Genomic DNA, 12,073 nt, shown 5'->3' with positions numbered 1-12,073 from the left:
TCCTTGCCCCTTCTCTTTATAATCTGCAAGCTCATGTCAGTACCGGGAGGATGGACTTGGGGTCACTGAACACACGAATCTATTCTTCCTGACACAGCCACATTGAATAAATCCTCTTTGTTCCTCACCACTACTCATCTCTTTAACTGATGTATTGGAACGGTGACCAACCTAAAGGGACTCTTGGAATCCGGGCTTTTGCCCTAAACTCCAGTAACAGTAAAACACACGATATGTATCTCAATCTAATGGTTTTGTCATGAAAATTTTCAATATACATATGATAAAATGTTCTTGTATTTAAAAAGTCCTTGAATTTCTTAAATATTTGCTCACATGACCTTACAAATGTGCAAATAAGCTGAATTTTAAAAACATACTTATGTATGTCTCTTTCATGCATAGAAAAAGATCTGAAAGGGCATACCTCAAATTGATCACAATGTTATCTTCTATCAATTGGGCTAGCTTGTTGGGTGCTGGGAGAAAACTAACTTTTTATATTCATCAGGTTTGTTTGACTTAAGTCATAGAAGACTTAAGTCATATATTGAATTTATAAATTTGAAACAACTTTAAAAAATTTTTAAAAAGAGGACTTTGAATATGGCTCAAGTGATTGAGTGCCTAGCAAGTGAAAGGGTCTGCTGAGTTCAATCCCCAGTACCTGCCACCCCCCCCCAAAAACAAAAATTAAGATAAAAATAAAATAATCACTAAAGGAAGAATGGGAAAAAATAAATCAAAAAATAATCTTAAATGAAAAATCTGTCTTGTGATTTTGCAGGGATAAGTTAGAATGGTATGATAGGGATGGATGAGTTATAAGATTATTTTTACACAGATAACAGAAATCCACAATTCAAATTGACTTAAACAGTCAGGAAAAACTGTAGGCTACTTTGGGCGCTTGGTGTGCTCATCAGGTCAAGGGTCTTTCTGCCTTTCTGCTGTGTCATCCTCTGAATGCTGACTGTTTGCTGTCATTCTGGCTCCCTCACAAGTCTCTGCAATAGTTCTTGGCACCACCTCTGGACCTCATCCAGCGAAAAAAGACAGTCTCTCTTCCTGAGACTTCTTAAGAATGAGGCAGCTGGGTGTCCTCGGAAGCTCACACCTGTAATCCTAGCTACTCAGGAGGCAGAGATCAGGAGGATAGCAGTTTGAAGCCAGCCCAGGCAAACAGTTCTCAAGGTCCTATCTTGATAAAACCCAGTCAGAAAAAAGGGCTAATGGAATGACTCAAGGTGTAGGCCCTGAGTTCAAACTCCAGTACCACACACAAAAAAAAAATTTTTTTAAAAGACTGAGGGAGCCAGGCATGGTGGCAGGTACCTGTAATCCCAGCACTCAGAGGCAGGAGGAGCATAAATCCAAGACCAGCCTGGACTACACAGGCCCTTTCTCATTGGCCCGTTTTGTCACAACCCTTTACTGAGCAATCATAGCAGGAGGAGGGAGCTGCTACCCATGACTTAACACAGAGAGAAACCGGGGGAAAACATTGAGCCTTCCTAAAAAGTGTAATTTAGGAGGGTTTTTCTTCTATGTCATCTTCATTACTGTTGTCATGTTTAAAATAATTGTCTTACTGATTGGTTTATTACTGTTATCATGTTTAAATTAATTGTCTTACTGTTTTAAAACCAGTAAATAATGGATTGTGAAAAGCACTGATAGGCACAATGTTTCCTGATAACTTTATCTTTACTATAAATGTGACTAAGAGCCTCCATCATTTTTATACCTTAAACACCGAAGTCCAAAATGAAAAAAAAAATGCCTTGGAAGCAAGTTCAAAACAACACTCAAGCAACAGCCAGTCTCTTGGGCACACAGGTCAGACGAATTTCACCTGCTGTGTCCTATTGTAATGGATCAACCTTCAAAAGACTCAATTGTGAGAGGTCTATTTTGTGTCAACTCTTTGTTTTCCTTGACTTTTACTAAAAGAACCCCAAAGAAAGAAATGGATGCCTATGTACACTTATTTATTTGTTTCAAAAATGGATACTTCCCCAATCTGAAGTTCTTGTGTAGGAATCCTGACCCCTGAGGTGAGGGGGTGGGGGTGGGAGTGTGGGCAGTGCTCCCTGCCTGGGATTAGTGCCCTTATCAACCTGTTGTCCTTTCTACCACGTGAGGTTAGAGTTTTGCAAAGGTGGCTGTCTTTGAGGAAGAGGCCTAATCTGATCTTGGACTTCCTAGCCAACAAATTTCTGCTGTTGGTAGCATCCCAGTTTATGGTATTTTGTAAAACCAGCTTGAGTGGACTAAGACAAGTTAACAGAGAGATTTGCTGTTTCCCAGCAAATCTCTTTGCCCTACTTCTCCCTAGCAGGAAAACTGATTTTTCTTCCACGAAGTATTTTGGTGACTCCACAAAGCATGGATGACTACAGGACCTCAAAGGGATGTTCCTGCTTCTCCCAGCCCCAAAGCACACCTGTCCAGTATCAATCCCTCAAACAGCTCTGCCCAATCATCCATGAGCAGAGGTGGGTTTCACACAGGTCCACTTCCCACCTCTCCACTCTCCCCATTTCTGACTCTTCTTATCTGCCCTTTCTGGCTCTGGATCCATTTTGTAATATCTCTCCAGACCTCAGAACTGCCCCTGGGGTCAGTTCATGCATTCACCTTCCTTCCCAACAATTTAGGGGTTTAGGAGAGATCCTTGGGCTTTCCATTATGTCTCAAGGGTGATTTCCTACCTGGGATAGGGGATAGGGGAATGGAAGGAATAGGAATTGGGCATTAGTCATTTAACAAACACTGAGGTATACAGCAGGCCTGACATGCCCAATGCAGTGGATTGTCAAGGTGAAGTGACCATTTAGGTTCAGGAAGGAAGTAGACGACAGCTATAATAAAACAGTGGTTTTGTTCGATACAGTAGGACAGTGCCTGAATGCACAGATGAATGCACACATTACCCTGGGGACACAGATGATGGACACTCAATTCAGGATTAGTAGGGGAGAAAATGTGGGGTCAGGGATAGGGTTATCACATTTAGTAAAAGTAGGGCATTCTGTTAAATGAACTTTCAAATAAAGAACAAATAACTGTACGACTTTGAGTCTTTACTCCCATTTCCTGTGTGGGGAGCAGGATATATTTCTCCTCTTTTTTTCCCCCACTTCTCCCTACTTTATCCTGTTAGACTAAAATAAAACCCTGGGGCTGGCAGAGTGGCTCAAGTGGTAGAGTGCCTGCCTAGCAAGTGGGGAAGCCCCAAGTTCAAGCCCCAGTACCACTAAATAAATAAATAAATCCTTGCTAAAACTTTCCAAAAAATGCATGATTGTTTTATGTAAGTTTTTCCCCATGCTATATGTGGGGGCAAACTTATCCTAAAAAAAATACTCATTGTTCATCTGAACTCCAAACCTAACAGGGCACTGTATTTATTATTTGCTTTCATCCCTACAGCTGGCTGGGAAGGATCCCCAGGAGATTGGTGCCCTGGGTCCATAAGTGCTGGAGAAGGAGCTTGGTAACCCCTCCATGGGAGCCAGTCCTCCCCTCCCTCCTCTCCCCCTGCCCCATCTCTTGGCTCCTCTAACCTCCCTTACCTGCCTCATTTCTGGGCAGTTTCTGTTCCAAAACTCATTAAATTACCCACCCAGCCTTGTCTGCAAGTTCGTTCTGGTTGTAGCTTCTGTAGAGGAGCACGGCACTCTTTTCTGAAGAGATTCTGGTGTTTAGTCACCTTCCTTATGTGGTTCAAGACCCAGCAGCATGGGAATCCCCAGCCCTGTCCATGCCCGGGGAGTCGCTCTGCCTTTGAAAGGGTCCCTTGCTATGTGTGGCACATCCAAGTCAGGAGAGCACTGAGACGTTTGTTAGGGTTATCCTCACCCCTCTTTAACTCAGAGGGTTAGAAACTTCAGCCACCTGGCTCTGGAGAAGAGAAAGCTGCGTTCTTTCACATCCCTGAAATGCCTATTTCATTGCCAGGGTGTGTCACCAGGTGCTATGAAGCCTGCTAGCAAGAGATTAAAGAGCCAAGAAAGAGAAGGGCTGCTTGATAAACTGCTTTTTTTGGCCCAGTCTCATCCCATAAAACAAGGTTTATTGGCTTTGCCCCTCAGGTCTCTCTCTCTCTCTCTGAAACAATCTGCCCAGAAAGCAGAACCTCTGAGAGGGGGGAGGATGTGGGGAGAGGGTGCAGGAGAGTAAATATGGTGGAAATACTGTGTACACATGTATGAAAATGGAAAAAGGAGACCTGTTCAAACTATTCCAGGAACGGGGGGAGGGGGATAAAGAGAATGATGGAGGGGTGAATTCAGTGTGGCAGTAGGGGTGTGTGTGGCTGGGTGTGGGGGGTGTTCAGCAGAACTGTGGCAAAGTGTGGAGAAGAACCCCTGAGCCCCTACCCCAAACTTCTAAATCTGTCTTTGGGGATGGAGCACAGAAAGCTGTGTTTTAACAACCGTCTGCAGTTTTGATGCAAGTAAAGTTTGTGTGCACCTAGCACATAAGAAAATGTCCCGAAAACTCTAGGACAGAAAAATTAGATGTTGGGCATGACAGGCTACCAAGCTGTCTCTCCCACCTGCTGCCCAGACTTCTGAACGCCAGCTAGGACTCCCATGTGACTGAGGGAAGCCATGCTTTTGGATGAAAACCAAGTAGAAGTGAAGCAACTGACACAGCAAAGACCAGCACGCAGGGGGCTCCTAGCACTGAGGGAACAGGTTATCCAAGTCACATGGCAGCTCATGGGGTGGGGGGGTGCCCATTCACACAAGTGCCCTTGCCTGATGCTGTCAGACAATACCCTGCTGCAATTTTATTTCTCTTTGGTAGCTTCTCCCTTTGATTCTGATACAGATCTGAATCATATCAAATTGCAAAATGGTTTAGTCATATACGAATGGTGAGTAAGATTCTTGTCAGTAAATAATCTACTTTTCCCCCAAACAGGGTCTTATCTGATTTTCCTAACACAGCTTGCCAAGTGCTGGAACTGCTGGTACAAGTTAGAAATATTTAAATGATTCATGGACTTGTATATTTTGCATTAATAGGTTTGTTTTTGTTTTGTTTGGGTTGGTTTTTTTTGCCAAAGCAAATACTTGAAAACTCTAACAATCAATGGAATAGCTTGAGGCCAAGGAAAAAGGGGCGAGGGGAGGAAGGGCAAGTGTGTAACACATGGCACTATAATAGGCTTTGCCAGGCAAGATTTCATGCTACCCAGAAGTCCAGAGCTGGATGGCTTTCTTAGGCTACACAGACAATTTCTTATGCAGAGTGGGGAATGGATCCTCACACACTTCTAGAAATTTTCCAAAAGACCTTCTAGAAAATGACAAATTGGCCTCTGTTGTCATCCAATCCTGACATAGACATCAGGAAAACAAAGCCATTGAGCAAAGTGCAATACAGAAAATGACTGTGCAGTTATAAATTTAGTATCAAAGTACACTGAAACCAAATTGCACTGCCAATGATGTCCAAAACTAAATTAATGTTACAGGCAGCAGCCCAGATATGCCAGATGGTCCATTCGTACATTGTTACGGGAACAGAAAGTGGTGAAAACTGCTTTGAAAGCTCCTTCCATCCCAAGCTACTTGGGGTGTGGCACAGCTCCTAAGGGGAGAAATACAATTTGCAAGACAATACCTGTGGCAGGTGGCATTTTCCAAAGGTGGTTCTAGCAATATTTCCCATCCCACCTCTGTACAATGTGACCTTGTCATTTCCGCCATTGAAAGGTGGGATCTATGTCCCCTCCCTCTTGAATCTGGATGGACTAGGAACTGCCTCAACCGGTAGGAAATGCTTCCACCATGTTCTGGAACACTTGCATTCAGAGCCTGGAGCTGCCATGTTAAGTAGTTCAGTGACCCATGCTACCATGCTAAAGAAACAACACTGGAGAGCTCCACTCAACATCCCAGCAGCTGCCAGCCATGTGATGGTGCCATCTTGCAGGTCCAGCCCAGCTGACATCTAACAGTGTCCACGGGAGAAACCCTAAACCACAACCAACCAGTTGAGCCCTTCCCAAGTTCCTGACCAACTAAACTGTGAGCAAAATCAGTTATTTTAAGCTGCTAAATTTCACCATTCCATCATCCTCTCCTTTTGCCCTCTCCCTGCTCAGGAAATGACTTCCCCACATGGTACAGCCCACCCTCTCTGTGCTTCCCACACCTTTGGTGTCCTGTCGAATTTAAACAAACCCCAGAGATTATGTAGTGATGATCTCTGACATTTCTTTTGTTTATTCATTTATTCGTATGTGTATACATTGTTTGGGCCACCTCTCCCAATCTTTGACATTTTAAATTCCCTGAGACAAACGTCAAGAGAAATGCACTTCTAATTCCCAGGGTGGAGCTCTTCCTAGACAAGTGTGGGTCTGGACTGAACCTGTGAGGAGGTGTTTTCCCACAGCAACTGTCTTGCCTTGCAGGAAGTAGAGAGGATAGGATCAGCAAACTGCACCAGGTCAACTTGGGACATTGTCCCTGGCACTCACTTTGCTGCTTGCCCCTCCCTCTGTCCTTCCCCTCCCTAGTCTTTTTGCAAGATTTCTTTCCCCTCCCTTTCGCCTAGGATACTAGATCCTAAAGAGAAGCCACACCTAAATGGTTAAGATATTAACTGGTAAATCTTTCAATTTTCTGTCCTTCCTGCTTCCCTCCCTCCCTCCCCCTCCCCTCCCTCCTCCTCTCTCCTCTTTCTTTTTTCAGTGGTACTGGGGTTTGAACTAAATTAGCTTTGTGTTTGCTAGGCAGTTGCTCTAACACTTCAGCCACACCCCAACCCTTCTTTACTTTAATTATTTTTCAGATAGGGTCTCATTTTTTGTTTGTTTTTTTTTCCCCCTCAGGGTGACTTGGGACCATGATCTTGCTCTATCTGTGCCTCCTGCATGGCTGGGATTACAGGTATGTACCTGGCTTGTTTGTCGAGATAGGGTCTCACTAACCTTTTGCCAGGGCTGGCCTCAAACCTCAATTTCCCCACCTCTTTTTATTTTCTTGAGATAGGGTCTTATTCTGTTGCCCAGGCTGGCCTAAAACTGGGTGTGTAATCTACCCAAAGGAATATAAATAGGGATACTATAGAGACACCTGCACACTGATGTTCATCACAGCACTATTCACAATAGCCAAGCTATAGAAACAACCCAGATGCCCTAAAACTGAAGAATGGATCAAGAAAATGTGGTCTATCTATCAAGAAAATGTGGTATATTTGAAATTTAACTCAGCTATAAGGAATAATGACATGTGGTCTGAAGGTAAATGGATGCAGTTGGAGGACATCATGTTAAGTGAAGTCAGCCAGGATCAGAAACACAAAAGCAGCATGTTTTCTCTCATGCATGGAAGACAGATCCAAAGATAAACATATACACAAAACCAAGCATGGTCATATACGAGCTCAGATGTAGAACGTGTTTATAATAATGGAACCACTCTAGAATTTGGGGGAAGAAGGAAAGGAAAAGGGAATGAAAGAGCATCAGATGAGAAGGTGGAGGATACAAGAATGTATATTGAAAGCTATCAAAAAATGGGGGGGGTGGGAGGTAAAGGGGTAAGGGAGAGTCATGGAAGGGACTGAACAGACCCACAATGGGCATACATTGAGACACCCCTGGAACATCAACTTAAATATTAATAATGAAAGACAAGACTATAAAAATAGATACAGCGGGTATGTGTCGGGGGGGAGGGGTACTTGTGGAAGAGTAGGGTGAATAAAGGAGATTAAGGTGAGGGTATGTAGTTGATGGACTTCAAATACTTGTGAAACAGAATATGTACTTATGAAATAGAACAAAGAAACCTCTTGCAATTGTTTTAAGTGGGGAGAGAAGGGGATTGAGGGAAAAAGGATGGGGTGATCTAGCCAATGTACAATATAAACCTACTTGGAACTGTCACTATGAATCCCCTCCCCTGTATAACGAATATATCCTAATAAAAAAAAGTAGAAGAAAAAAAAAACTGGCTATGTAGCCCAGGCTGGACTTGAACTCCTGCTCCTCCTGCCTTGGACTCCCACATGCTGGATTCACAGGCATGCACCACAATGCCACGGTTCATCTGGCAGCCTTTGTAATGCCCCTCCTTAGTCTTGAGTTCTATAAATTGCTGTGGGCTTAAGAAAAATACTAGAACTAGCCCTAGGAGGTCAAGGTCCATTGCAAAGTTCTGCCAGAGAAGAAGAAAGGAGGACGTGCCCTGAAGCCACAGACCCTGCCCAGCACAAGGCCTTCCTGCCCTGTGCCTTGCTTCCCTCCTGTGAGAGCCCTCTGCACCCCTCAGTCACCCCGTTCCCCTCAGGACGGGGCTTTGAGGGGCTAGCCCCTCCATCTTCTTCAGGGCTGCTTTTGAATAAAACTGATTGCCGTTGGGGGAGACGAGTGGCGGGGTTTGATCTCACCCAAGACAGACAAGAAGGAGTTGAGGGGCAAACACATAGAGGAGCTGTCAACAGAGCAGAATTATTTAAGCAAAAGCTGATTTTGCTGCAGTGGGAGTGAATGCAAAGCCAGAGTAGACCCTCAGAGGAAACGGGTGTGCAGCTTGACCAAGCAGTCAGGCGTACTGAGGTCTTGGGTCCTAGGCACTTTCGTGGATCAGACTGAATAACTATGCTAAGAGTATGTACACAATGTGGAGATTTCTTAGAAATGGAAGAGCAGTGGGCGCCAGTGACTCATGCCTGTAATCCTAGCTACTTAGGAGGCAGAGCTCAGAAGGATCATGGTTCAAACCCAGCCCAGGAAAATAGTTCAAGCAACCTATCTCAAAAAAACCCATCAAAAAAAAGGGTTGGTGTCATGGCTCAAGGTGTAGGCCCTGAGTAAGAACCCCAGTACCACAAAAAAAAAAAAAGAAAGAAAGAAGTGAGAGAGCATTCCCAAGAACCTAGGGAAGGGAGAACGGTTTACTAACACAGCGTCCTCAGAGCCAAGGTGGTGACTTGAGGGGAGATGTGTGCCTGAAACACAGCTCTAATGATGTGTACATGATGAGGTCTCTGGCTGACTTCTGGGGTTGGCAAAGTCCCATTGGGGTCATGGGGTCATTGCTAGGGACCAGTGGCCACTGTACCAACAAGTAGCCCCAACCATGGTCCGCCATTACTCCAGGACAACCGTGGAGCAGGAAGTTTGGCAAAATGTACCCCAATGCAGTGCTGCCTGCTCTCTGGCTCCTTCGTATTGTAATTATTCTTTTCACCTGCCTACCCCATAGCACCACCAACTCTGTCTCCCAGGTGCTGGCTTCGGAGCAGTGGGCAGCCCAGACTTATGCCAGGAATGAAACCAGAGAGGGCTGTCCCCAGCCCTACAACCATGTGAAGGTGACTCTTGCAGGCGGCCTCAGTGTTAGGCCACCTACTCTATGCCAGGGCCACCAGGGAATGCCACACCTGCCTTTGTCCCCTAGAACTCAGAACCATGAATCAGTCAAAATCTGGCCTCTCAGCTCTATTTCTCCAGTAAATAACACCCTGAGAGGTTGGGAGATGACAACTGCTTGACCAATTTTCTGATGCAATTTATCTCAACTGTGGCTAGACTATCTGGATTTTTCTAAAGCTGAAACTGAGGCAGGCTAAAATTAGGGAAAGTTCTGGACTCATACAAAAATATAGAACTCAGATTGACCATGCTCTGGCTCGGACCACCCTTACCTGGCCCAGAACTGCCATGTTGCTCCCCACCCAATGATTATTGGATGGGAATCACCTGGTTCCTCCCTTCCCCTAGGTTAGCATAAGTTTTAAAAGCACCTAGAGAAGAGAAGCATTCTCTCTCTGCCTGCAAATTCCCCTTGGGCCCATTGTCCCCGCTTTGTATTTCCCTTCCCTGACTTTTAATAAACTCCATTCACACCCACGTGTCCTGTGGTTGATTCTTTCCACAGGACACAAAGAATTTGGAAGTCTTCTGATCACAGACTACACCGGCACCGTTAACAAAACCAGGGGGTCCTAATGTGCCACCTGTACAGGCCAGCCTTAAAGCCCTGAAGGCCAAATGTCAGCTACCACATACCATCAATTACTGACTTACAATTTCTTGAAACAAAATCAGTTTTAACTTAAACGTTATTAACTTAAACTTCATAGCCAGGCACCGGTGGCTCACACCTGGAATCCTAGCTACTTAGGAGGCAGAGATTGGGAGGATCATGATTCAAAGCCAACCGGAGCAAACAATTCGTGAGAACCTATCTCAAAAATAACCAAGAGAAAAGCAGAGCTGACAAAGTGACTCAAGCTGTAGAGCACCTGCCTAGCAAGCATGAGGCCCTGAGTTCAAACCCCAGTACTACAAAAAGAAATGAAAAGAAGTTCACATCATTACTATAAACAGAAAGCAAGTCTACCACTTCGTCAAGCCCAACCTAAATGCTTACTAGGACAAAGCAAACCCTCCTTGCTCCTCCTGCCCTGCTTCCTTTTACTTTGTGACACTTATCAGCACCCGAAGTACTGCTCATTTGATTCCCCTGGGCTCCTGTTAGCCTGTCCAGGGTAGCATATACCTTCACCTGAAACTCACCTGGACACAGGTAAGTTCTCCAAAGCTAATGCTAACTATATAAATACATAAAGGAATCATCAATAAATACATGAAAGAACACGATTATTAAATTCCAACTACATAAGCCGACTTGTTGATGATGCCAAGCTGGGAGTCAGCTCTCTCCTTAGCAAATTAGAGAGGCGTGGAAGACCTTTTCCCTCCAACAGACTTTCTCCTCCATTAGTCAACAGATTGAACAAGAATTGTGCATGCACCAGTTTGTCACTGATTTGTCTGATGACTTATAGGAGTCAATAATATTTTGAATGCATGAAGGAGCCCCAGTGTTAGTCACTGCCAGTTGATGTAGGTCTAAACTCACCAATGTGCCCCATCCACTTCACCCCCTGGGAGATACTGCCTCATGTCACTCTGACACCTAGTCCTGATCACCAAGAAGCACACCCTCCTATTTCTGCAGTCAGGACAACCTCTATGAGCAAGTTGCTTCACCTTCCTCTCAAGTATATACTAATCCAGGAGGGCCAAACAATGTTTTTTCATTGGCAGACCTCTCTCCATGGAAGTTGAAAGCCACATTTGACTATGATTTTTGTGTGTGTCTTACTGGGGTTCAGGACCTCATGCTTGCTAGGCAGCTGCTATTCTATTTCAGCCACTCACCAGCCCTTTTCTGAGCTGGTTTTTTTAAAGATAGGGTCTCATAAACTATTTGTCCGGTTTGGCTTCTAACCGCAATCCTCCTGATCTCTGCCTCCTGAATAGCTGGATTACGGGCGTGAGCCACCGGCACCCAGCTCGACTGTGATTTTACTTTTTTAGCCTGAGTATCTTGAAGACCCCACTGTGGTTCAAGTGGGTGGGACCCCAGGCTAGTTATATGCCCATATAAAGGGCTGGCTTCTCTAACAATGAAGCTTGGTTACTATGTTTTATGTAGGAGCAGCCAAGCAACTGTCACAAACCTGGTGTGGCCCTTCTGCTCTATCCAGATAGAAATCCTGAGTAGTCCAGAGAAGCTCCCCCAGTTATTCCAGGCTCTTGGTGGGGGCGGGGGGTGGGGTTGCAATCCTTAGCAAGCACACCAGGCAGTAGCAGGTGGCACCCTCTCATGACAGCACCAGCCTTGGGGTGCTGGCCTCGGGGTTCGATCCAGAGTGACAAGCACCACAGCCCCACGCCTCCAGGGTCAGACCCAGATGGCTTGTCAGCACCAGCCTCAGGGTCAGGCCTGGAGCGGCTGAAGTGCCAATAGAAAGTGTTGCCACTAGAGGGTCCAAGGCCCACCGCCCCTGCTGTTGCACCTGCCATGGCGTCTTTCTTCTCTTCTTCATGTTACCAGCTCAGCTATTCTGCTAATGATGAAATCAGAAGTAAGCAAAGACGGCCACTCAAGAGAAGTCTCTGTAGGGTCTAATGTTGCAATGCCTGGGGACAGTACAGGAGGGTGAGCTGAACAGCCTGCATATATGGCAAGAAAGGGGTTGTGACAAAGATGTCAGCACTGATCGCGGCAGTCCCACCATGCAGGTG

General features: G+C 45.2%; 1 protein-coding gene across 3 annotated transcripts in view; it reads left to right on the top strand.

The window, feature by feature from the left end:
* Slc16a14 (solute carrier family 16 member 14) overlaps positions 1 to 12,073 on the top strand; it is a 74,228-nt gene that overhangs the window by 10,813 nt on the left and 51,342 nt on the right. For 2 of the 3 annotated variants that reach the window (XM_074071938.1, XM_074071937.1), the window contains exons 2-3: positions 5,953 to 6,047; positions 6,857 to 6,914. In XM_074071938.1, the coding sequence (XP_073928039.1) occupies positions 6,871 to 6,914 (44 nt within the window). In that variant the 5' untranslated portion in view covers positions 5,953 to 6,047; positions 6,857 to 6,870. Of the gene's footprint in view, positions 1 to 5,952; positions 6,048 to 6,611; positions 6,631 to 6,856; positions 6,915 to 12,073 lie in introns of those variants that run through there. The other variant, XM_020171608.2, reaches the window with a different exon arrangement.

This window comes from Castor canadensis, chromosome 4 (genome assembly GCF_047511655.1).
Source record: "Castor canadensis chromosome 4, mCasCan1.hap1v2, whole genome shotgun sequence".
Lineage (NCBI taxonomy): Eukaryota > Metazoa > Chordata > Mammalia > Rodentia > Castoridae > Castor > Castor canadensis.
The sequence above is the reverse complement of the archived record's forward strand: the minus strand, read 5'-3'. Positions and strand labels throughout refer to the sequence as shown.